The following is a 26568-nucleotide window of genomic DNA, read 5'->3' as shown; positions in this document are numbered from 1 at the left end:
AGAGACTCTTAATTATGGAGGAAGGTTCTCTGCAACCACAACAGCAAATCCAATGCCTTAATTGGAAGAGTTTGGCTAGGAGACAGGATTCAGGCAGTGACAAGCCTGCCAGGCTGAGATCAGCATTACCAAGGCTTTAGAAAACAGTCTGAGGGAAAGAAAACAAAAGATGTGGGTGTGACTGGATGGGAGAATAAAATCAACATGGAATTTACTCAGCACAGCTTATGCCCATGCAACCTCATGTGGGTAAAATACACCATTTCTGTAGATCCAGCAGATGTGGTAGATCTTCACCCAGACACAGGCAGTGCATGAGACATGACATACCACAGGAAATAAGTACTTCAATTAGAGAAGATGAAGCTTAAAAATTGAACTGCAGGGGACACAAGCAGCTGGAAAGCAGGCAGTATTTATATGGGAAATGCTGAGCAGAAGGTGGATTTCTATAAGCTATCTCCAAGATTAACTTCAGGATCAATACTTCAGGAGCAAGCTGAAGTACACTGAGGATAGCCAAAGCATTGAGAAAGGCTGCCATGGCAGGGAGAGACTGCAACTCTAAACAGGGAAATTAATGCTTCGTCCTGGACCAAGGGAGTGGAAATTCAACAGACTTTAATTTCACAATGTTGGAATTCAGCAGCTTTTGCTGCTTTGCTGCTGGAAGTGGCAGGAGGTCCCAAATGCATTAGTTCTGGGCTATCAGCTGCCAGTGTGACAGTCACAAAAAAAGGCAAATGAAGCCCTGAAACTTATCAGGTGAGGTATTTGCCATAGCAGCAAAAACCCCTGTGAATGCTATTATCCACAGCACTGGCAACCTTCACCTGCAGCAGTCACAGCTCTGCTCTCCTGGGACCAAGGCAGATCCAAAGGTGCTGAGGAGAGTTGCAAGGTGATCTTGTCCCAGGACTTGCTGCACCATGGGAGGCTGCAAGGGCTGGATGCCTGTACAAGCTGAGCCAGAATGTGATTGTCCACTGGGGCATGCCAGCACAGAGGGGCTGTTAAGTGTTTCATGTACAGGATATCTTCATGGCCACTTGCTCAGGTGCCAGATAGGAAGAGGTTTGGAAATGCCAGATCATGGCCAAGATGCAGGAGGAGGAATCCCAACTCCTTTTGGCCTGGAAGATGGAACTTTCAGGCATTTTCCAGGTTGGACCCTGGGGCCATGAGGAGCTGTAAGCTCCATTTGTGGTCTCCAATACAAAACACTGGAGTGCTTTAAAGCCTGGAGATTCAGGGGTCTCCAGCCAAGGGAAGTGAAGAGACAGAATGTGTGCTTGCATGTGAGCACACATCCCAGAGGCCCAAGACAGCTAAATCCTGACCCCACCACCGTCTCCCCACATGCTCTCTCACAACCCCAGCTTTGCTTCCTGTTGTGTCTGCACAAAATCTAAAAAAAGAGAGAAAAAAATTCTGGTGCCTGGGCACCCAAAATGATCAGTCTGAGTGCTAATTACAGCCTGCAGCTCTGGGCAGGTGAACGGGATAGGTGCTGTTTGCACTGCAGGGAGACAATTCTCAGGGCAGCCCCTGAGAATGAATGCTCCCAGACCAAACCCAGAAGCTCTGAATATGGGGTAGGTGGGGTGTGAATCCACCACATTTGTGATGGCTTTGTAATAGATCTGCATTTGTGATGGATTCTGGCTCTGAATATAGCAAAAGGTACTGATAAATGAATTGACTGCCTCAGACACATGGCATGTGTGCGGCTGAGCTGTGTTCACAGGAGAAAGAAGGGTTTACAGTGGGAAGCAAATCAGAACAGTATTATCCCTACTTTATCAAAAGGGGAAACAATACACAGAGATCTATAGTATAAAGGGATCAGCACTTGCTACAAGTCAGTTATTTGGAAAAGCCAGAAATTAGGACACACCAATGAGTTTCTCAGACTCTGTTGACTCCTCTCCAGCACCTCACATGAACAGTGAGTATTTCAGGGGCACCAGTGATAGCTCACTCATCCTTGCCTGCAGAAACACAGCCCTGCTCCATGAAGACAGGCTCCTTGCTGCTAAAATAACTGCACTCAAGAGACAGGAGAAGGATTCTGCCATCTAATTTAAGAGGGGATATTGAGACTGTGCTATTCAAAGCCAAAGCCTAGCTGTGGCCACTGCCTGCTGAATCTGTCTGGTTTAAAGTTTAACATCCAAGAGGGGAAAAAAGAGAGATGAGAGAGAAGAAGAAAATAGAGCTTGACAGCAGCAGTGAGAGATCCAGACAGTTCCTGCAGTCTGAGCTCAGTTTTCCCTCCTGGTTTGACAGCAAAGTTTGGGAGATGCACCTTGGTTGGTGACTGGATACCTTGTCTGTGTGAGGATGTGTGAAAATGACACATGGAAGCAGCAGCCAAACCCTTGGGCAATGGCCAGTGGTCCTCATGAAGAGCAGCCCTGCTTGGAAGGATCAGAGCTATTGGGTTAAACAGTGCTGGTCTCAAGGAAGCAGTTTAACTCTAGGAAGCTTTTATTCTTGGGCTGGTGCTGGTGGAGAAAACATTTGCTTCATTTCCACTATAGCACAAGGGTTGACTGTTGGTTTGGTGTGTTTTTTTCAAAGACAGATACTTTCCAAAACAAAGGTGATGTGGGAACTCGAAGTCCCACAAGTAACTCCAGATTCTGTGGCTTAACACTGCTGCAGGTAGTGACTTCTCTGTGATGGAGCTGACATGCTTTCTTGCATGTTGCATTCAGCTGTGAAAGTGTAGCAATTCTGGCATTCATAGACTCACAGAATCATAGAATCACCAAGGTTGGAAGAGACCTCAAAGATCATCAAGTCCAACCTGTCACCCAAGACCTCATGACTAACTAAACCATGGCTTCAAGTGCCACATCCAATCCCCTCTTGAACACCTCCAGGGATGGTGACTCCACCACCTCCCTGGACAGCACATTCCAATGGCCAATTTCTGTTTCTGGGAAGAACTTTCTCCGCTCCTCAAGCCTAAGGTTCCCCTGGCACAGCTTGAGCCTGTGTCCTCTTGTTCTGGTGCTCCTTGCCTGGGAGAAGAGACCAACCCCCACCTGTCTACAACCTCCCTTCAGGTAGTTGTAGACAGCAATAAGGTCTCCTCTGAGCCTCCTCATCTCCAGGCTAAACAACCCCAGCTCACTCAGCCTCTCCTCATAGGGCTTGTGCTCATGGCCTCTCCCCAGCCTCGTTGCCCTTCTCTGGACACGTTCAAGAGTCTCAATGTCCTTCTTAAATTGAGGGGCCCAGAACTGGGCACAGTACTCAAGGTGTGGCCTAACCAGGGCTGAGTACAGGGGCTTCAGAGCTAAGGGAGCACCTCTAGAAATTAAACCCAAAATCTTTTCCTTATTCTTACTGGAAGGTTTTGATTAGGGAACACAAATGTTTGGCTTCAGCAAAGAGGCAATCTAATCTACTTAAGTTCCTGAGCCTTCTCGGTTTTTACTGCACCCAACAAGCCAGGGATATAGACAACAGAGGCTGAATTAAAATCTTAGAGAAGAAAGGAAAAGAAATCTAACAGAGCCATGTGCTTGGTTTGCATAAATTCATCCTTCAGCTTTGTGAATTCAGACACAACCACCTCTGCTGGGGAGATGCACGTGAAATGACAAGCAGGAGCTGTAACTGACTGGGCTTCAGCCAGGTGTTTGCACTCAGAACCGGTTCAGCAGCTTACTGGATCACCTGAAAACACTCCGATCTGCTTGAGCATCTTCTCTGCCCAGGCTGCTGACCTTCCACATGCAATGGTGCTGTGGGGAGGGGGAGACATAGCTACTGTGAGGCCACATGAAAGGGCTGAACACAATGCCAGAGCGTAGCAAGACATAGCATCTTGCAGGGCACTTGCCACCTCTCAGCCAGCAGCACCTGTTTGATCTGCTGTTCTGAGATGTGCTGCACTGACAGCAGCCCTTGTGCTCTGTCACACTGCTGTGCCACACTGGCAGCAACCTCCAGAGGACTAGGTAGGACTTTGTCTCTCACCATCTTGTGGCACCACTGGGAAGACATGTATTCCCACAGCTCACAGGGGAAAAGGAAATGTCCTAAACACTCTGGATGCAGAGAAGACTATTTGAGGCCTCCTAGTGTGGGAGATCAGGGAGGTGGTGGAGTCACCATCCCTGGAGGTGTTCAAGAGGGGACTGGACATAGCACTTGGTGCCATGGTTTAGTAGTCATGAGGTCTTGGGTGACAGGTTGGACTTGATGATCTTTGAGGTCTTTTCCAACCTTATTGATTTTATGATTCTATGAGTCTATGATTGCAAATGCCAGAGACCTGGCTGAGGATGCCAGGAGCATGGCACTGCAAACATGGGAGCTGTATCTCTCGCTGGGGGAGAGCCAAGAGCATCAATCACAGCTAAGAACCCAGATCCCTGAATCCTCAGGCAATGACAAGTTCCATTCTGCCTCCCAAAGCAAAACAGTAAAACAATGACTGCATACAAAGACCTCAAGCAAGAGCTTGTTCTCCAGTGTAGCCCCAACCATTGTCTTTCTGGACATGCAGGAGGTCGGCATGAGAACCAGGGCATGTGCAAGACATTTCAGACTTACCTGGCAGCCTCCAGACCTCTGCCGAGGGCCTACAGGAGCTACCCAGGCTGGGATGATCTGGAAGGAGCTCTCTCAAATAGCAGAGCAAGCGTTTTCCTACATTTCCAGAGCTGAGCTTTGTCCCCCAGGCAGCTGATGGGTATTTCTGCATTTTGTTTTTGCTCTAGCAGTAGGAGATTGTGCCCCTTAGGCAAACTCAGAGGTAGCAGGCAGCATCCATGTCCCGTTCTGGCAGGTGAAATTGGCAGCAGAGGACACAAGGGACTGAACATTTTGGGGAGACAAAGCATTTCAAGGTGAACAGCAATATTCAGATGTGCACAGGCAATGGCAAAAAAGTAACCAGCCCTAGAGAGAACAACCAGAAGAGGTGCCTTCTGATCTTTCCCCCAGGCCTCTCCCACGCACAGCACTGCTCCCCAAGCAGTGGCACTATGGAGAAAGGGGAGAGCTCAGATACTAACCTCTGAGTTCCCACCTTGCAGAGCTTCCACATGGCAGCTAACAGATCCCTTTGGAGTGAAGATTGCATTTGACCTCTTTTGATCATCCTGGAGCTGTGCCAGCAAGGGGTGAGCAGGAGGAGTGATGGAGATGAGCTGACATGAACTTGCAGAACCCTGTAACTCTAATATTTACAATACAAACAAACATTTCTTGTTCCAGGCTAACATCCTTGTAGCTTGGGAAATGCTCCTGTGCCCCCTCACATCTTTACTTCTCATTGCGTGGTGACTTTCTTCCCAGATATGGCTTGTTCAACCTGTTCTGCCTCATGACAAGGTCCTCTTGCAGAGGCTTGGAAGAAACACAGGTGATCATTTTTTCTCACCAGCAGGTGACCAGTAAGTGACTCTCCTGTGCAGGAGGTTAGGTGGACTTACATGCAAGAGATTGCCACCTAAGGCAGCCCCATGCAGTGTAGTCTCAGGCAGCTCCACTGCTGGTGGCCTCCAACAATTCTCCTGCTGCTGTAGGAGCTGGCAGGACATAACATGGCCTGTTCCAGGAGCTTCTTGCTGCTCTGTGGCCAAGCCATGGTGGAGCCCAGTGGCTCAGCATCTCTCTCCGCTGAGGTGGAGGCAGTACAGAGCCTGTCAGGAACGTCTGTATCAGCTCACTGGTTATGGAAAGGGAACAATCCTCCATTTTCCATCAGACTTCCCCTCACCAGCTCCCCTCCCACTACCTGCAGCAGTCACAGCTCAGAGCATCCTGAGGAGCAGCAGGATAGAATCATAGAATCAACCAGGATGGAAAAGACCTGAGAGATCATCAAGTCCAACCTAATACCTAACACCTCATGGCAACTAAACCATGGCTTCAAGTGCCACGTTCAATCCCCTCTTGAACACCTCCAGGGACAGTGACTCCACCACCTCCCTGGGCAGCACATTCTAATGGCCAATTACTCTTTCTGTTAAGAACTTTCTCCTCACCTCAAGCCTAAACTTCCCCTTGTTCTGCTTGATTGCTCCAGAGCATTTTCAGACATTACAGCAGGGCTAAGGGGCAGGATGCTGCTGAGCTGACTAGCTAGGGACAGCTGAAAGCACTGCACAGGGTGCCCATGCATTTGCACCAGGACCCAATTAACACCCTGATTGTGTACACCTCTTACTGGAAGAAGGGACAGTGGGACCCCAAGGGGAGCCCAGGGTCTGTAGTGAGTTGTACCCCTGCAAGGGTCCTGGAGGAAGCCCTTCTCAGATAACCCAGCCAGGCTAATGTCACATATCAGAAGGGCAAGATTAGCATCACTGTTGTGGCCCTGCTTCCTTGAGGAGGTCAGCAGACAGGCACATCCCTGTCCCCTGCAAAACTACCATGTGATTTAATGGCATTCCCCTGTGTCACCAGCCAAGTCACAACCCTCAGGCACTGGTACAGGACCTGGAAGCTCAACTGCCCCTCTGAAGCCACTAGGGTAAGAGTCTTCTCTCACCAGTGCTGCGTCCTAACTCTCACATTCACAAAACTGCCTCCACCTAGCTTTGGTTCTGGGCCACACAACTCTATTTCCACACACAGCCACCATCCCACGTGGCAAAGCCAGAACCATCTCTTGCAAGAAGCAATGCAGCAGCTTGGCATCTGTCACTGCTGTCACACCCCCCCATGAGCATGGACAATCACACTATGTCTGCTCTTGCAGGGATGGGAAGTAAAACACACACAAGCCTGACGCTTATGTGCCATTGGCAGGCTTAACAAAGGGAGTTTAACTTCTCTCACCACAACGAGACTGCTGCTGAGTCTGTATGAGGCACTTCCCCACGGTGACAGAGTGGGCAGGAAAACATGTACCTGGTCACTTTGGGGCTGAGGAGCAGGTCACTTGACATTTTTTGGCTCAGGTCGTGCAACATACCCTCGTTGAGAGGTCCTGCTGAATCAGCCATATGAAGATGATGCCCTGAGGTAGCCTGTTACTGACAGCCCAGCTTGCTGGGACTGCTCCCCATGAGAAGGGAAGCCATCAAAACACTCCAGTCCGTGGTTCATGTGGTGCTGACTTAATGCTGGTTTGTTCAGCAGGAATTAAACCAACTGAATGTCTTGAACTTGGCTGGATCAAACAGAACCGAGTCCCAGCAGCACGAGGGTGCTTGAAAGCTTAGCTCAGGCTCTTTTTTTCCACTGCTATACATTTCCTACCATCCCCCCAACCAGTCCTTTTGAAAGAGCCAAACCAAATAATTAACCCCCTTACCTCCCAGCACTGAGAGGCCTAAACAGAGATGCATTGCGAGGAGGTTACCCACAAAGCCAAGGGAAAAACCACAAATAAAAGCAGCTTGAAGGCAAATCTGAGCAGGGCAAGACAGGACGTGCACATAAGGAGGTTTGCATAGAGAACAGCCCACATACAACAAGCACAAGGAGCTGCAGCAGCAAAAGCCAAATCTTCTCTCCCATCACAGAATCAATAAGGTTGGAAAAGACCTCAAAGATCATCAAGTCCAACCTGTCACCCAAGACCTCATGACTACTAAACCATGGCACTAATTGCCACATCCAGTCCCCTTTTGAACACCTCCAGGGATGGTGACTGAATGAACACAAACATATTTGGATACAGTCAAAGGTGGGTTTGCTGCCCTACAGGCACTAGTGTCACCCAGAAGGGATGTTTTAGGTGCTGTGATAAAGTACTTCAGGGCAAGAAGAAGGAGTGGTGCAGAAGAGAGAGATGAAGGCTGCAAAATGGGCCACTCTCTTTCTCTAGTTAACTGGCTAACATATGTCACATTCCTGTGGAGCTGATGGAAGGGCAGCTACCAACCCCTATCACACTGAGGTTCCTCCCGTGGAAATTTACTCCTTTTCCACAACTGACACTTGGCTTTCTGTGAAGCTACTTAAGGTCAAATCCAAGCAGCTACAGATGGTTCATAAAGGGTGATGGACCACCCCATCCCTGGCACTCATTTGCAGCCCTGCTGATGAAGCACTCCTGGTACCTCCTTCCCAGCCACATTCCTCAGAAGAGGTACTGCAGTCAGTGACCTGAGATGACACTTTCCATCTCTGAGGAGGTCTATCTGTACCTATGAGGAGAGGCTAAGGGAGCTGAGGTTGTTTAAACCTGGAGAAGAGGAGGCTCAGGGGAGACCTTATTGCTGTCTACAACTACCTGAAGGGAGGTTGTAGACATGTGGGTGTTGGTCTGCTCTCCCAGGCAACCAGCACCAGAACAAGAGGACACAGTCTCAAGCTGCACCAGGGAAAGTTTAGGCTGGAGGTGAGGAGAAAGTTCTTCACTGAGAGAGTCGTTAGCCATTGGAATGTGCTGCCCAGGGAGGTGGTGGAGTCACCATCCCTGGAGGTGTTCAGTAGGGGATTGGATGTGGCACTTGAAGCCATGGTTTAGTTAGTCATGAGGTCTTGGGTGATAGCTTGGATTTGATGATCTCTCAGGTCTTTTCCAACCTTATTGACTCTATGATAAGTATAGATAACAGGAGAATGAATATTTTCCAACCTCTTTCCATCAAGTGCACACAACATTCTTCATGGCTACTGTCCCCTCTCCACACCACAGAGTTCCTACATACACAGAGATCTGAAGGTATTTGGGATCCCCTCAGCACAGTGTCCACGGGCTCTCTTCAATGTCCAAAATTACTTCCTCTAGGAAGGAGATGAAAAGAGGTGTCACCCCTTAAAAATAACACCCTTGTTTGCAGCAATCCCCACCTTGCAGCTTCTTGAGAGTCCCAGAGCTGTGTGGCATAACTGGATGGCAAGAGCAGCCAGGCTCCCTGGCACTAATGCCAGTCTCCCTCAAGCCAAGGAACACACTCTAAAGGGGACAATGAGTCACTGTTTTACATGGGATAATTTGACAGAACACATGGCCTTTAACAGGAAAAGTCATTCACTCTTCTGGGGATGTGCCCAGCTGGCTGGAAGGCAGTGGTGCATGGGCAAGAGAGGGACAAGAGGGCGTGATGCCTCCAGGAAATACTAATTCAGGGTGTGAACGAAGATCCTATGGAAAGTGATGGATGGGACGAGTCACACCAAAGGGTGAGTAAATGTCCTGCTCTCGTTCCAGCCAGACAGGGAATGTCTAAGTCTGCAGCAGCAGTGGTTGTGCTGAATGTGTAGGGGTGGAAATGCACAGCCTTAGGGAAGTGAAGTGGAACCAAAAAAACTGGGCACACCTGTCTCCACCTAAGCATGAGATCCCTAACGTCTGTACATAGGCATCTGTTGCGCAGTACCCTGTGCCCAGGGCTCTGGCATGCCTCTGGCATGTGGTATCAAGGGATGGAGTGGCAGCAGAGCTGCATCACCTCTCTGCCTGACATTGAGACACTTTTAACACCCACAAAGTGCAAATTACTCCTAGCACAGGGCTGGCATGCAGAGAAATCTAATGGCAGACAGCTGTACAGACAGCCAAAAAGCCCCAGGCATAATAAGGATTTTCACCTGCTGGCAAAAGGCAGATGGATGCTTCCTGCTTCCTCAGTGTGGGGCTGCAATGTCCCTTCTTCATGACTGCCACCTACCCATAAACACTTCCGTGCTCACTGGCTCACACCAGATGCCATAAACCTGCAGACAGCAAGTATGGGGCATTGGCCTCCAGTGCAAAGTGCCACCAGCACTAAGTGCCACCAGACTTTAGGTTTATCCATCTGGCTCCAGCTCAACACAGACACATTGACTTTCATAGGAAAATACCTCAGTTCAGCCTCTCAAATGCTGTGGCAACCTTTGTTGGGGAGGCAGTGTCACTGTGCCAAGGAGCAATGGCAGACACCTCCTTAACAGCCAGCAAGACAGAGGCAGCATCCTTGCAGCTGACCTGACCCTCTTCCCAATCAGTCTCCTGACTGGCACTCAGTCTCCCCCTTGGCACTGACTTTTTGCTATCTTCTAGCTCAAATGTGTCCCAACCAAGATCCTAACCAAGAATCACACCTGAGGAGGGCCTTCTGGCAGGTCACACATGAGGCTGGCACTGCCATTACTATAGAAATGTGGCAATAAGACCTATTTCACACCACCACCCTGTCCTCCACAGAAAGAGTCCAGAAAATCTCTCTTCAACAGACAGCTTCTTCATTCTCACTCCTCAGGGTCTCCTGTGCCTTTTGCACAGATCACAGCTGGAAACAGGACACTGGGAAAGATCTACTACTGCTGCACCACAGCCTGCTTGCCCCATTCAACACCATGTGGGATGTGGGATGGGAGGAGGGCAGCAGCAGCCCAACATTCAGAGCTATGTGGATTTCTCTCCAAGTCACTGAAAAAAAGAGTTGTCTCTGCTGAAAGGGCTCCAAAGAAACATGGCAAGCACTGCTGACAATGTAATCTCCACTGTCCACTTCTATTAATCCTCTTACAGATTTAGCAGGACCTGGAAGGCACGGTGATGACTTTTCACCATCCACGGCATGGAAGCCCTCCCAGACGCCACAAAGCTAGCGTGACCTTGCACGCACCCCCCCGCCAGTGCCCTTTGGAGGGGCATGTCCCAGCAGGCTGCTGGAGCACTTGTGTGTCAATAGAGACAATGGACTCGTGTGTACATTTTGCTTCTCGTGCCTGGATGACAAACCCAGCCCACAGAGATTCCTATTTGCACTGCAGACTCAGCACTCTGCAGTTAACGCTGGAGCTGGGAGACAGCTTAGCATTAATGGGTTTGCAGCCAATTTTGTCTTTCTGTATGCTGTACACAACTGCTCAGACAGCAGCCACAAAGGTAGCCGAGAGGTTTGAGGGGGGTGTCATCAGATGTATGTCTTTTTTTGACCTGCTACAAAAAGAACATTAAATTCCTGACATGAGATTGGGTCCAAACAGCCTGCGTGAGTTTAGATTTCTACTGCATGCCACACACCCTGAGCTGGAAAACAATTACCTTTCTACATTTATTGTTTGCCTTTGTTTTTGTTTGTTTGTTTTCTCCTCCCTAACAGGAGACTGTGCAGCCTCTAACAACTGCCTGGAAAAGACTCCTGAAACCTGAAATCCCTGGTCTGTCCAGTTTTCAGCCAGATGATTCCTGTTTAGGGAGTGTTGGCTGTACCCAAGCCAGTACAATTGCTAGTTCCAGAAGCAACTGTGATTCAGAGATCTGATTGCTGGACATGTTTTAAAATCATTTGAGCATACCTCCTGATGCTCAAGATCCTGGGAGGTTTACTTAGGAAGAAATTGCTGCCATTGCCATTAGGAAAGCAGTAAAATTACACACGGAAGCTCCTTGTTTTCTGTAGCCTCATGAAAGCTCTTTTCTCTCTTGGTTCCTGTTTTCTCATACAGCTTACTTTATGTTTCAGAAGGCAATTTTTCTTCATTTCTCACTGATGGCACCTCTTGGACCGTGACAGTGTCATCAGATCTACCCAAGCACAGGGTATGGCACAGCTGGCCCTTGACTGTATGGCTTTCTCCTCCCCAGAGACAGGGTTTGCTCAGTCTCTGTTTTTCAGGGACAGTTTTCTTATTCCAATTTAGTCAACTTGAGTCAAGGATCAGCCAGGGAAACTCTAATCAAGTGATGGAAAATGGTGACAGCTATAGGATTAGCTCACAATAAATCATGCAGAGAGGTAAAGAAAGAATCCAGCTGTTTCAAACAACCTGCCAAATGCCAGAGCATCATCTGCAGGGATCAGAGCAGGAACAGAGCCAGTATCAGCTGCATCTGGGCACTCTGTCCCATTCACTGGTTCTTCCCAAACCCTCATGTCTCCTTGGTGGCAGAAGGCTCAGGTCACCTGGTACCAGCCTGAGGCAGGTGTCAGGAAGGTTTAATAGAAGGATCACAGGCAATAGAGCTGGGGGGTCAGTACTTTGCTAGGGCACCAGGCCTAACTCTCTGCTGTCACAAGGGTTGTGATTAAGATCTTCACAGGAAACAGAAAATTGACAGTATCCTCAGGAATATGGCCTCTGTGAGCAAATAAAATATCTGTGCAGAAGTACCATGCAACCTTCTGTTTACAAATGGTTAATTCCTCCTGTAAGCCAAGCTAGAAGCTTTCCAAGAGCAATTTCTCTTCCCCATTATGCCTGTCACTCTCCTGGCCCCAGTTGGCTGCTTGCATATATAATGCTGGTCTGAACTGCCAGCGTTTCCATTCCTTGTCAATAAGCTCCTCCTTTCCAGTCTGCTGCTCTACAGGAATTGCAGCAGAAGAGCTTGTGCTGGCAGTGCCATGGCAGAGATCCCTGCCAGGATGCACAGGGGCTGATTTTCAGCTGGGGAGGCTGCAGCAAAGACCCATCTCTCCCTTGCACACCCTGCTGTGTCCATACCCCCACGCGCTTCCATCACCAGGGCAGGCTTAGGCAAGCCACAGCTGCAGAAAGCTCTTGGGCTCAGCCAGCAACATGGATCTACCAAGACAAGAGCCCACCTGCACCAGCCTGCTGCCTTCTGCTCAGCTGCTGGGGCCACATCAGGCCAGAGTGCCAAGGGACCAGGTTGGACTTGCTCAAAACCTGCCCACAGTGAGGTCTGGTTCAGGCAGGTGCTGTCAGTGCCTGCACAGAGGCTACCTGTGCATGAGGAAGAAAAGTTTCTCTAAGGCAGCATGGCTCAGTGATGTGCCTGCTGAATATTTTCAAGCCTTCTTGTCAGTTTTGTGCATCTGGAATTGATGAAAGCCTTAACAAGAAGATCTTGAAAAAATGCACACTCAGCAAACCCTTCCCAACATAGCCACTCCCTCCTTCGCTCCATGGCTCTCAGCCCTCTGCTCTCAGTGGAGGCGGCTGAGGGTCTGTGTCCTGCCTTTCTAGATGACAGCAGATCATTAACCTGCGAGACTCACTGTGACCAGATACAGAGCAAGAGGCTTTACAGTGTGCTGAAGAGATGTATGAGCTTGCAGAGGACAGGAGCTAACTGAAGCTTGCTCGAGGATAGGGAGAACCATCTTGGGCACACAACTTCTCACCACACACTTCTGCTGCATTTAGTAGTGAGTACAGACTGAGGCCACCAAAGAGCCCTGTCAGCTCAGCCAGAATGTTTACCAACATCTCCAGTGTCATTGCAATACAGAGATCCAACATCACTGGCAGCAACTTGTCTGAGCAGTTGTTGGATTCATTTCCCCATTGCTGGAAAGCCTTGAGAACAGGTGATAGCAACAGCTGCTCTGAAGATACCTCTCTGCTTTTTATGTGGAATGAGCAAGGTCTAATGGAGACCTCAGAAAGAAGGGAACCAGGAGTCTTGCACCTATACCCACCCAGCAGTGGCTGTTGATGGGCAGACAAAGCAAAACTCCACCAGCATCAAGTCAACCTTGTTTGAGTCTCAATTTTTCTGTCTGCTGATCGTGTTGCAGTGCAGAGAAATTAATCTTTCCAATACTACTAGAAGTAAACTTGGAAAAGACCTAGCTGTGAATATGGTGCCCCTGCACCCTATACAGAAGGAACATTCTGGCTCTGCAGACATGCGCAGGATTGAACTCATCATCTTCCCATGCCATGGAGAAAGACGATGGTGCAGAGACACTCTCCACTGCCAGGGGAGTGGGGCAGAGCTGCATGCTTGCAGGGCATCCAAATACACTTGGGGACAGGCAATTATTGAGGAGTTCCTGACCTCCAATTAGTTTGTGCTAATTTCCCAGGTTCTTGCCTTGAAGGAAGCCCTCTGGAACAGGGGGTGCCAGCACCAGAGACAGCCACACCGGTCAGCTCCAAATAAACACCACCTTTGAACCACATGTCAATATTACCTGTGTTCCTGCAAGGTCAGGAATTCACACCACAGGGCAATGAAGCAACATCTGGCCAGAGAGGAGGCGTGGATCAGGTTTCTTGTTAACAGTGAGGCCGCAAATCCACAGGCAGAGTAGTGCTCCTGGAGAGACCATTCACAGGGATGGCTCAAACCCACAGCTCTTGCTTCTTCCCCAGAAGGGCTGGGAGAGCAGCCAGCACATGGAGGGCTATTAATCAAGTGGCATTTAGCAAGAGAAAAATAAGCTGTGACAAGCTGTCATGACTCATGGCCCCAGCATCACTCCACACCACAGCGGTGACAAGGGATAGGAAGAAACCCACAGGCCATGACATGCAGCTGCCCAGGCCCAAGATGTTCAATGGCACATACCCTCACACACATCATGGCTTGAGCTGTCAGCAGCTACCCATCTGCTGTGCCCAGGCTAGAGGCTTGCTGACCTGCCACTGTGGAGACAGTGCCACCTTCTGAGGAGCCTTTCTGGGGAAAAAGTAACTTCAAGTCCAGACAGATAATGCTCTGGGGGAGCCTATGACAATTAAGTCTCATTATGAAAAAGCAAGGTCTCACCAGCATCAGGAGCTTCCTCAGCACAGCAAGTCTCAGCATCTGTGCTCAGACACAGTTTGTTTACACGTAACAGACTCATCTGAGCATGACAGCAGACTTGGATCTGAGGCAGTGTGGTTTGCAGCTTCTACCAGCTGTGGAAACAGTTTCACACTGTGACACACTGCCACAAGGGTTCACTGAGGGCCATCAGGCAGCACCACTGGGAACACTGGATGCATTTATCTTTGACTGCTCCAATGCATTAAGGATGGTCATTGATAAGGAGGAGGGAAAGCAGGACATACTAACTGAGACAGAGGCAAACAGGGCTTGAAGGAGCCAGGCTGGGCTGTCCATGGTCATCACTGCCCTGGGAAGGACCCTCCGAAGTCTGCACAGGGAGGTGTATGCAACTGGGACAGCTAAAGTTGGCAGAATCCACATTCACTCTCATCCTCCATGAGAATTAATAGTATTTTTGATCCACATTCTGATTTTCATGTCAGCACAGAGCTGCCAAAGGATGTGGGCTATGTGGCCAGGCTTTCCTGTATGGGTAGATGGTGCCAAGCCGACTCGGCTGCGGAGGGAGCTGGTGAAACCAGGGGGGTCAGAGGTACTGCAATACTAACCAGCAGGAACAAAATCTGCTTTCTTCTCCCAGAAAAGACCAATTCCCAGCTCTTCCCAGAGGAATTTCCATCAGTTTGCCTGCCAATAAATTTACAACTGTTTTATCAAATCAAAGCTCATCCAAATATTAAGAGCTCAGGGGCACTCTGCTCCTCTGCCTGGCTGTAGGAATTCCCCACTGGCTGACTCAAGGATGGCCACCTCCGTGCCCAAAGCTAAACCTGCTCAGTGCCATCCCCGCAAGCTAGAGGAAAAGGATTTGCACAAGTTGAACAGATTTTTAATTCCTTCTCAGAGGCAAGGAAGATCTAGTTTATCTAGAAACAAAATTCAGGCTTTTGCAGATCTTTGCTTCTGAGCCTTCAAAAGTGGGAGCTGAAAGGGTTATGAGGCAGAAATCTTCAAGAAGCATATTGACTTCAGCCACCCCAATAAGGGCTGCTGCAAAGGGCCTGGGAAATATGAAACCTGCTTGATGGCATTCCAAAGAAATATTGGAGGAGAGCTTTTATCTCCTCACACTAACCTGTCCACCAGCAAGCCAGCATAAAGATGTCCTCAAATCCACAGGTTACAACATGCTGGGTGGGTCAGCGCGACAGCACTAGGTTCCAGATGGATCTCTGATGGCATGGCTGTGGTCCAGATCCCACACAGTGCTCTCATGCAGCCATTCACCAACTTTTCCTAATGAAAGGCCATTTATCAGGCAGCTGCTCAGAGTGAATCACAGCAATGCCTGGGACTGATGCTGAGATGTATTTGCCAACTGCAGGGGCGCATGTGTGCATGGGGCAGTTGGGTGTGTTTGCTTTTTGCAATCACTGTCTTGTCTGCAGACTGAAAGCACGCTTCAGGGCACTTCTGTACTCTGACAGATTCAGCCCAGCAAGAGGCAAGCAGGAATCTAGGGGCTGTTAAATGGTGCAGCAGCAGCTGAGGAATAAGCCACTGCAGGTTCATGTCAATACCAGGTCTCTTTGCCTTGCTTGGCTCCATGCAGAGTCAAGGCACTGGTGGCTGCTGAAACCAGCTATGCTGCCTGCTGCAAAGTCTGCAGACATCCCAGTGCCTGGCTGAAGCTGCTGCAGCCCATTTGTTGAGCTCCCAGCATGCCACAGCTCCTAACAGCACGAGGCTTGCAGTGGCAATATTGGGTATCACTTCCACAGCGAACCCAAGCTGCACAAAGCCACTTCTCACACCATGTCCTTTGGCTCCCCTTCCCTGTTCTCATGCATGCTGTGTGTTCCCTCAGAGTGTCAAGCTCTCCTTCCAACACAATAAACAAAGCACTGTCTTTGCTCTCTAGTTCATTAAAATTATAAGGGAAATAGAATCGAGCCCATGTCCTGGTGCTACCTCCTATGATGGGTGACCTCCCATGAAGGACATGAAGAAAGAGGAGTTTATCTTGAGCAGTGGACACACAACTCCTGAGCCTACAGAGCTACTCCTCCCACCTTTGCCCATTTGTAGAGCTTTGACTTGAGACTGAGATTTTGGCTTCCAAGTTGAAGACACAGGTAATTGAAAAATGGGAGAATGGAGTGAGTCCAGGCTGCAGAAGAGATACTTGGGGGTTGAACTCTACTCTGAAATTAACCTCTCCTCTACTCTATTTAGCTTATGTATTTAGCTTAGTCTACTGGATAAGTCACTGTAATTACATGGGGTGCAAACCTGAAACAGAGCAAAATCTGGCCTAGCCACAGTAAACCATTGACAGCCATGAAGCAAAGATTTTGGCCTGTGGTTATGAGCATCATAGAAAGGGGACATCTGCATAGGGCAGCAGCATGTGTAATGTGCATTTAGGAATAACACCCAGCATCCAGCCCTGCCAGAAGGATTTTACTGCCAAGGGGAGCTAGTTGAAGAAGGGAAAAATTAAAAGATCCAGGGGGAAATCACAGAGGGATTGTAGTTGAACATAGACCTGTCCCAAAGCTGCAGATCCTGACATGAGAGAGACAGAGACAGGGTGTCCCAGTTTCCAGCAGTGCAAGCTCCACAGGTGCAGATACATGTATAGGAGAGAGCAGATTTGTCTGAACTGGACAGCAGAGGCTGAGAACACAGCTTTCAGCTCTCCACTGACACCAGTCACTCCTTCCAACGCAATAATGTTTTTACTGGATAAAAAAACCAACCAAATACCTAGCTCTTAGGGTGCTCCCTTTGTGCTAGCTCTCAGCATCAGTTCAAGCCATGCAGCAAAGGCAGGACCTAGGCATGGTGATGTGTATCCCACACCTTTCAGATCACCAGAGCCACTCAGTGAGATGTTCCTTCCTTCTCAGTCTACTAATAATCTTCAACTGCTTTTTAACAAGAAAAGTTTTGGGCATTTGCCCAGCTATGCCTCAAAGCCTGATGTGAAACATCCCCCAGCCTTGGCCCCACAGAAGTATTTGAGGAGTTAAGCTCCTCTTTGGGTACTCAGCACCTAATGCCTTTGTAGTTTCTTGGGTTCTGACAGTCCAGGGACAGCTGTGTTTGCACTGGGATTGAGATGGAAGGTTTGTCTTGTTCTCCATTCAGATGGTTGTGGGAAGCAAGGACCAAGAAAGAAGATCCAGCACACACTAGAGCCCAGTACCCCCAGGAATGCCCCAAGCACTGTGTGAGCACTGATCTTCCAGACACCTTCAACCTGACTGATGAAAACCAGCAGGTCTTTCCTGCACCAACACTGGCAAAGGTTCTGCTGCTCCCAGGTGTTCTGGCAGCTGGATGCTGGAGCTTTGGGTGCTGTGACAAAACAGATGGTGCAGGTACAACATACCTGCAGAGAGAAACAGCCAGGTTGGGAGGTCAGAGAGATGTGGGGCCAGCAAAGACTGGACCTACCTGGCAAAGCCACCAAGACATGAACCTCTCCTGCAGGCACAGAGTTAACTTCCACTGTGCTAAGTCCCCTCCTTCCCCCTCCCAAACCTCTCACACATAGCAGAGATTCTCAGGAAACCATAGAAAGCCAAGAAGGAGTAGAGAAAGCATTCCGCATGAAAAGCCTAGCCCTCAGGAGCAGATGGGCTTTATTACTGCCCTGCTCTCAGCATTGGACTGGGCATATTTTTCTACCACAACAGGTCACAGCTACAGCATTTCATGTCTTCTTCCATCACAGCAGATCTGAGGGCTTTTCAGCCCATGCTGCCCAATGTCTCAGCTGGCAAATGTCTCTGTACTTTGAGCACTGGTTCCTTGAAGGGCAGCAATGGCCTCCTGGGTGTCACAGTGCCACAACCAGAAATCTGAGCTGGGCAAAACTGCTCCATGACAAAAGCAAACAAAACAAAACAGAAAAAATCAACACCATCTCAGAGGGCATCTTAAATTTCACATCCTTGCCCATGCTTGCAGCATTAATCAGGGTGAAGGCAGCTTAGCCCTCATTATCTGGAAGGCTGAGGACATGTGTCAGCCACCTGCAAACATGACCCGGTCTCAGAAAGCCTTCATCTGGCTGAACAGTGCTCATGTCCCAAGGCAGTGCTTGAATTTCAGCCTGAAAATAGCTTTAAACAATTGGGAGGAACTGAAGTCTCTTCCCTGTTCTGAAAAAGAATCTCTGGGATCAGGAACTAGGGCTTTGCAGGACCTCAGTCAATTCATTTACAAACTCTGTAATCTCTTTCACTCTGTAACAATTTGCCCCGCTCTGAAGGGAAAGATCTTCAGGCATGAGGATGGAGACAGACTTGTAGTGATTGGAAATAAGAGATTCTCCAGGACTGGCTGGTGCTGAGAGATGCTGGGCAACAGAAACCATCCCAAAGCTGGCAGAGAGTGGTGGCAATTAGTATCTTGCAGATAGACCTTGGCACATCAGAGGGCTGCTAACCACACCAAAATTATGAGGCACAGTTTCCTACTCCTGATATGTGCTACACATGGTTATATAGCTTTTGGCATTTGCTGCTCATCCTCCTGTAACATCCTCGATCCTCCTCTTCGAGCATGAACTGGTATGTCCACTTTAGGAGTCTCACCTCCACTTTAGGAGTAGCAGGAGGAGGCTTTGCTCTGTCAGTGCCCAGGGTAGATCCAACTGGTTGATACAAGGGCAGATACAGATGGAGAGAAGGATCTTGCTACTTCCTCACTTGCAAACCTTTCTGGAGCAGTATCACAACCTCAGCACTACTATGATCCTGGTTCTGACATCTCTTGTTGTGAAAGAGTCAGATTGAAGGCTGAGTACATCTAACCCACAAGGTGCAGTGGAAGTCCAACAACTCATGCTGGTAGCAGGTCATGGAAGAACATTGGGAATGCAGAAAGCAGAGTGAAGCAAGCGATGCTAAAAAGATGTAAGAAGCAACAGCTGGATGCTGCAGTCTGACTGGAGTAGAAATAAAGCAGCATTTTGAGTTTTCTTCCTTTTTTCTTATTGGAGAAGGTGATTCAGTGCTGGAACAAACTAGAAACAATGGGAAGTGGAGCAGCTGCCATCTTGTAGGCTGCCTCTGTGCAAGAGCTGCTTTGTCTCTTCCAGTCACCTCCAGAATGCAGAAGTCACTGGACTGGACATGGGAAGGATGGGGCAAGAACAGAATGGCTAAGCTCTTCTGCAAAGGTCTCTTAGGATAGGATTGAATGACCTCACCCTCCTGCCTTGCCTCAAACTTCCAAAGGTGCCTCTTCCTCTGAGATGTCAAGGGGATTTTTTCTCAAATAAAAGAAGATATAAGCCTTAAAAGGAGGAAGGCTACATAAAATACTTCCTGTAGTATCCAATCACCTCTCATCAGGTAATTAGGTCTTTGGGAATGAAGAAGCTGCTTATTAACTGCTCAGGAGACTGCAAGTTCATGCACACATTCCTCTGGCCCATCACTGGTGACCTGAAACCTGCTAGTTCCCTGGATGTCAGTACCATTAGGTACTCAAGGTTTCCACAAAAGACCCACCATTGGGGTGGCCTCAGCACTTTTGATAAAGCTCTGCAGGAACTGCAAATGCAGATGAACACAGGGCCTTATCATCTGCCACTCACCTCCCTCTACCTTCTTCAGATGTTCTCACTTCCCTCTACCCCACACCCTGTATTACCACAGTCATCCCCAGATCTCCACTGTTGCTAAAGTCAGTGTCAGTGCAGGCCCTCTGAAACAGCAGTGATCAAAGGTTTGATGTAGACAAGGATCAGCAGCTTCCAGCATTTACCTCTGTGCCAGTCTAGCCACACCATGACCAGAGACAGATGAAGCAATACTCAGCCCCACTGCTTATTTTCACCTTCTCTATACAAAATGTACAGTGTGCAGAAATCAGCATAGACACCAACAATGTGACATCCCTGGAGGAGACAGCAGAGGAAGATCAGTTCAAAAGGCAGATGACAATCGTGTTGAGGCCAGGTGGGATCTTCTGGATGGCTGTAGGTTGACACAGGTACAATCAGGTCCCTCAGGAGCTGAGCATATGTGCCCACACCATCAGTCCAGATGCTGAAACCTGGAGATGCTGAAAGATGTCTGCTCCTGTCAAATCCTTCAACTATACACTGTGGCTGTCTTTGTAAACTCCACCTACTAGCGTGCTCAGCATCACTGTAATGCCTTCCTATGATGCAGACATTCTGCCCCTGGACATGTCTGTGAGTCTGGAGTGAGACAGCTGAAGACCAACATTGCTGTCCTGAAGGGAGCAGTGGACAGTCTATATGCTGCAGATGCAGCCCACAGCCAAGAATAAGGACTACAGCCCCGTACGTAGCCACTGGTACAGCCAGAAGCATGGAAAGTCAAAGCAAAGCAATTAGGGACAGAAAGTCAATGCACACTCAAACTCACATGTACAAGATCTCTTGGGGGACCACCAAGGCTTGTCTCACCTCTCCTGTGTGCCAGTGAAGTTGGAAAGCCTGCCCAAGCCCCTTTCTGTATCCAGGAGGCACAATGGCAGATTCTACCACTGCCCTCAGTACAAACAGAAGAACAAGCAATTCAGCCCAGCACCAAAATAACCAACTGGGCAGCACTTAGGAGCAGTTATTTCAGTGTACAGTGGTGTGTGGGTGTTCCAAGGGCAGAACAAGAAAGCCTTATTTCAGCACAGCCATGGAGCTCAGTGCAAACTGCTCCAGCAGACAACTGCCCGGATGGAGTTAGAAGTGGCAAATGCAAACAGAGGAGTTAATTCCTGCTGGCTGGGCTGAATGAGCCCTTAGCACCCTCAAACTTCAAAGGTTTCTGGTTGCATCATCCTTCTACCCATTGTTGTACCCCTTGTCCTGGTGGCAGGATGGTTCAGCTTCTATGTGCTGTTAGCAATTCACCATCTTTCACGAGTGGACTGTGGGTGGCCCAGAAAAGGTGACCTGCTGAAGCCTGCTGAAGCCGGTGAAAAGGATTTGACTTCTAGGAGAAAATCATAGCACTGCTGCTTTTTCTAGCATTTGTCTTCATTATTATGTAGAAACCAAATGACACCAGGCATCTAGAACTCCAAATAACCTCAAGGCAACCATCATTCTAAAGATGCCATTTTTTTGACTCTGCAAATTGTTTACCTATTGTTGTAACTTGTAACTTCTAAATTTCAAGCGACTGGCCTCCGGATACTTTCCCGTGAGATAAAACACACACACACACAGACACACACAAACAAAAAAGGAAGCAATTTTTAGCTTGCTGCTTTTCTGTATTTGGTAATGACCTTACCTCTGCTAGTGTGAGTTTTCACAACTAAAGAGGAAAGGAACAACTGTAAACTGACAAACAGTACGGCAAGGAAATAGCACGAAAATGAAGACTGGACCCAGGGAGACAACTCTGGAGCTAGAAAATAACCAGATTTTGGAGAACACCACCATCGCTTTAATTCACCTCTTTTGTGAGCCTTAAGGGGCAAGTCTGCAAGGAGTTTTCCACCACCCTTGCAAATGGGCTTCCACTGAGTGACCAGCACTGCTGTTTTCCACCAGTGGAGGATCCCTACCCCAGACCCATCACAGGAGCATTCAAGAATTGCACTTGACCCCCACGAAAGAAACAGATTTGCAGACGATTAAGAGTGTTGCATATCCCAAAGCCTCAGCTGGCCAGCACCTCTAATGGGAGTGTTCCAAACCCCAAATCCCCCAAACTCCTTATGAGATGCCATCACCACTACCATTACCTGGTTTGCTCTGACCTGACGGGAACTCTGTGTGAAACCATGCTGAGATCATTCGAGGGATTAAAGTGAAGTAAGCACAGAAAGTTCTGCTGACTCAGACACAACAGAAGACTCCTTTTAAAAACCAGAGTCCTGAAAAGAGCCACATTTTCCAGGCAAATACTAGAAAGTGAATCCAACATTAAAACACCACTGCCCCTGTTAGGAGCCGTGGAGATGAGATCCGATTCAATGTTGCACTTTTTACTCAACAGCCCCCACAGTAAAACAAGACACGTATCTCCCTTCTTTAAATAAGAATGACTAAGAAAGACAGCACTGATTGTGGTCCTCTGTTACTACTAACTTCATTTGACAAACCTCACACACTCTCCTAGAAATAACAAATGCTTGCCGAACCCTAGCTCCTTTTCAATCTTATTCAGCCAACAAGTTAAGCCCTTTAAAAATTATTTTTTAGGGAAAAAAACCACAAAACCAAACAAAACAAGACATTAAAGTGATGGAGCAGCCCCTACAAAAGGAAAATTGCATTTCATTTAGTCCAGACTGATAACATTCCACCAACATTTGAGTCAAATCAATCGTCTGAATTTTAAGATGTAACTTTAAAGGCGCCACAGATGGATTGCTGCTGTAATCAGCCAACTTCAGTACATTGTTAAAACTACGGGAATTACCCAACAAAGTCTCTCAAGAAGAGGGGCTAATTTCCCCAAAAAGCAGAAAGCAGGCAGGGAAATAAATAAACAACCCCTCCAGAACACAACTTTTTGTCTTCTGAATTGTTTCCAAGTTGGAAGACATTTCTAAGAGCAATACACATTAAAGAAATCCCTTGAGCAATTCAATCACATTCCCCAGGAATTTAAGCGACGGTGGGTGCGAAATAGGCGCTTGGGGAGCAGAACAGGTCCTCTGGTGTGTCCTGATTCCAGCATAGCCTCCAAGGGAACTATGCAATTTCTCGTCCCGCTTTCACTGAAGGCAAGGACACTGAGACAGACACCCAAAAGAAGCTCCCATTAAAAATGAAACATGAATTCCACCGCAAAGCGGTGGTGGTGGGTCGGTAACACGTCGCAAGCAAACACGACAGCGAAGTTCACTGCTCTCGGCCGAGAAGCGTGCAATCTTCGGGCGAGTTCACGGGCTGAAGAAAACTTACACTCCTGCATGGATCGGTCCCTCTGGACCTGACCGGCACCCGATGACACCGAAGTGATGTTAGAAGCCGGCTCAGGGCTGGCCACAGTGGCCAGCACCCTGCCCCCAACGCTCGCCCCACGGACCGCCGGGGCTTGCCGGGGTCCCGCCGCCAGCTGCAGGCAGCGCTGGCCGAGGCGCGGAGCGGGACGGACCCACCTGGGCTGAGGCTGCTCTGGAAGTAGAAGACGACCAACAGGAATGAACCGAGGCAGACGGCCAGCGCCAGCCGCGGCGCCCGGCTCCGCCGCATCCTCCGCGGCGGCTCGGCGGAGCGCAGCGCCCCGCGGCCAGGGCCCGCCGAGCGCCCGCCGGCCCTGCGCCGCCCTGGGCGCCGCTCCGCGCCCCGCCCCGCTCCGCGCCCGCGGCCGGGGCCGGGGCCGCCTCGCCTCGCCCCGCTGCTGCCGGCAGGAAGTGACACTGGAGCGACTCAGCCGCGGGAAGGGGAACTTCGCCCCCCGGCTGCCCCGCAGCGCCGGCGCTCGTCCGCCGCGGGCCGCCGCGCGGATCGCCCCATCCAGCCCCCCGGAGCGGCAGGGGCCGCGGCGGTGCGGGGGATTCCTCGCCCAGTGCTGGGTCTGCTCTCGGGAGTGCGGACTTCCCTCTTCAAAACTCGTCCGAGGGAAGGGGGAGTTAAGTTATGCTATCCGGGCGCGGAGTTTCCTCCTGGTGACTTTTCTCAGCACAGCCACTACTTCCTAAGCATCACAAAGTTTCGTGGCCTCAAGATACCCCACTTTTTCTTCCCCTTCCTCCCCCCCCCTTTTTTTTTTCCGGGCTAAACCCCTGCCTCTGCAGTCTCTAACTGAAAGCAATAATGCTTCTGACTGATGCCAACTGAAGCAAGAAAGTTATCTAGAAGGACATAATTTTCTAGCAATCTCTGCATGTTTTTGGAAAGCAAGAGCACAAAGCTCTCTTACCGCGTTCTCTAACCTCCAGGCTCTGTAATTGCAGGCAAAACAAGCTCTGAGCTTCTCTTGCCCCAGTTTTGAAATAGCAGCAATGCTGCGAAACACTCAAGATCTACTCAAAGGCCACTTGCCATACTAGAAAGCCTGGCTGAGAGCTGTGTGCCCAATGACAACAGTCAATCAGTGCTTCTAGCTTCATCCTCAGAATACTTAGCTTTAAGAGGGCAGCGCAAGCTGGCACCACCGGGAATGACAAAGCCTGGGTGCGTGCACATGCTACACTTCATCCTGCCCTCTTGTAGGGCAGCGTAAACCTGGAGAAGGAAATCATTGCAGGTACAAAAGCTGCAATGAAATAAGAACCTGAGCAGTGTCTTGCAGGCCAAGTTGAGCTATGACCATGACATTGCATAGCTGTTTAATGTCCCTGTTGGACGGTGTAGAGACAGGCAATAGATATGAGATGACAACTGAGACCCTAATATATCTGCTTGCAAGGACACACTGAAGTCTGCAGTAACTGGTTGGAAAGAATAACCTCAACTCCTGAGCCCCATGCCTGTCCAGTGTGCAGAAGGACAGGCTGTAACCCCTGCCACTGGGCAGCGAGGTGGGCGGTGCTAGGGGAGAGACGATGGATGCTGGCTGGAATGGCTCTGCTGATGCAGGTTGCTCTCTCCTGCAAGTGGTGCAGCAATTTTGGCTCCCTTGGTGAGCATGCATAGGGCTGGGATCTGCCTTACATGCAAAGATGAGCTGAGAGACCCCAGGGCCAAAGAGGCTAATGGAGTCTGGGTGGGGAAGTGGGACTGGTGTGTGTGAATTCATTTTTATATCTACTAACTGGCATTACCCTTGTAATGGGTAGTGAGACTTCCTTTTATTTTTGTTTCTGAGGCAGATTCCAACAGCCTCAGAGGGGAATAAAGAGTTATGGGTTTTGTCAGCATTAGAAGAAACCAGAGTGTCCACTTCAGCAAAAGTGATGTTTGGTCCTGCTGTCCTTGAACCTTTCAAGGCAGCAGAGGGAGGTTCGGAGACTGAAAGTGTATCTAGGCTGTGCAATGGGAATCTCCTTCCAGGAGCTAGAAGATGCACTCAGGCAGTTTGTGAGTTTTTCACTATTTGCATTTCCCCATACTGAAACAGTGGAAAATCTAGCCCTGTGCTCTCAGAGGAGCGGAGGAAAATAATCACCCCTTTAGCCCAACTTCCCTGGGTTCAGCAGAGAAATAAAAACATTAGAAGCAACAAAATTTCACCCATAGTTGGACATTCTTTTAAAAGAAAATATAGTAAATCATCGCAGTGGAAACTCAGACACTGACCTGTTGAGTCCTGCTGACTGCTGTCTGTATTTCACAGCTGGAGGGCAGGGCCAGGGCCATCTGTGATCACATCAGATATGCAAGGCTGGTCTTCCAACAGTCTGAGGTGAACATGCCGTTCAGATTCATGGGGCAAGAAAGGGAAGCACACCATGAAGATTTCATGGGATTCCTGTGTGGACTCAACTGCAGATATGATCAGCTCCAATGCTGAAACACCATTTTCAGAAGGACATATTTTCAAGGAGGAAGAAGTACATTACGATAAGAGCTGTTGGGTGGCAATGGCACCAGCTGCTGGGAGGTCGAGCCTTTGCTTTTGCCTAGTTCCATGCCTCTGAGAAATCTTCTCAATCCCACAAGCTGATGTCTTGTACCATCCCCCTTCCCCTGCAGCCCCATCATCCAGAAGAGAATAAGCAACCCCAGCCTGTAAGGCAGAAAATCATGGCTGGTGCTTACTTGAGAAGCAAGGTCACCTCAGAAGCATAGAAAGGCAGAGGATTAAACTCAGGCTCTCAGACATCTAAATTATTATCCCAAGCCTGTTTCTAAGGGAATCATCAGTCTGCACTGGAGAAGCTCCTCTCTGCCTCCTCAGACACTGCTGCTGATGGTAGAAAACAGGCATAAAGCACACATGAAAGTACAGCTACTCAGTAGCACCTGTGAAATAAGTGTGGCAGTTTTCTACAGGCAAGCACTGAGCGTGGCTCTCTTAATCTGCCACTTTGCCGCGTTAGTTGGAAGAACTGAGTGCGGGCTAGAGACTGGCAACAGCTCCTTCCCTGCCAGTCCCTGTGAACTCCCTATGGAAGGGCCATGCTACTCTCCATCTGCGCAGTGCCTTACACCATGAGATTCAGTCCATAGCTGGAGCTATTTATGACTGTAAAGGCAATATCGATAACCAAAAAGGGTAAAAGGTAGAAATAACACCGTGTGGAGGAAAATAATTTGTTACTGCTGAGGCCTGGAACAGCATCTGACTTGTAGG

The 26568-nt window shown here is 49.1% G+C and overlaps 1 protein-coding gene across 2 annotated transcripts in view; it reads right to left on the bottom strand.

The window, feature by feature from the left end:
- CHST13 (carbohydrate sulfotransferase 13) overlaps positions 1–25639 on the bottom strand; it is a 35421-nt gene extending 9782 nt beyond the window's left edge. Inside the window, exon 1 of one of the 2 annotated variants that reach the window (XM_054162543.1) lies at positions 25572–25639. Coding sequence is in view for 1 of the 2 variants with exons in the window: in XM_054162481.1 (XP_054018456.1) it covers positions 23489–23582 (94 nt within the window). In the remaining variant the exon portion in view is untranslated. Of the gene's footprint in view, positions 1–23488; positions 23646–25571 lie in introns of those variants that run through there. The other variant, XM_054162481.1, reaches the window with a different exon arrangement.
- Between the last annotated feature and the right edge of the window lie 929 nt (positions 25640–26568).

This window comes from Dryobates pubescens, chromosome 1 (assembly GCF_014839835.1).
Source record: "Dryobates pubescens isolate bDryPub1 chromosome 1, bDryPub1.pri, whole genome shotgun sequence".
In the NCBI taxonomy this organism is placed as follows: Eukaryota; Metazoa; Chordata; class Aves; order Piciformes; family Picidae; genus Dryobates; species Dryobates pubescens.
The sequence above is the reverse complement of the archived record's forward strand: the minus strand, read 5'-3'. Positions and strand labels throughout refer to the sequence as shown.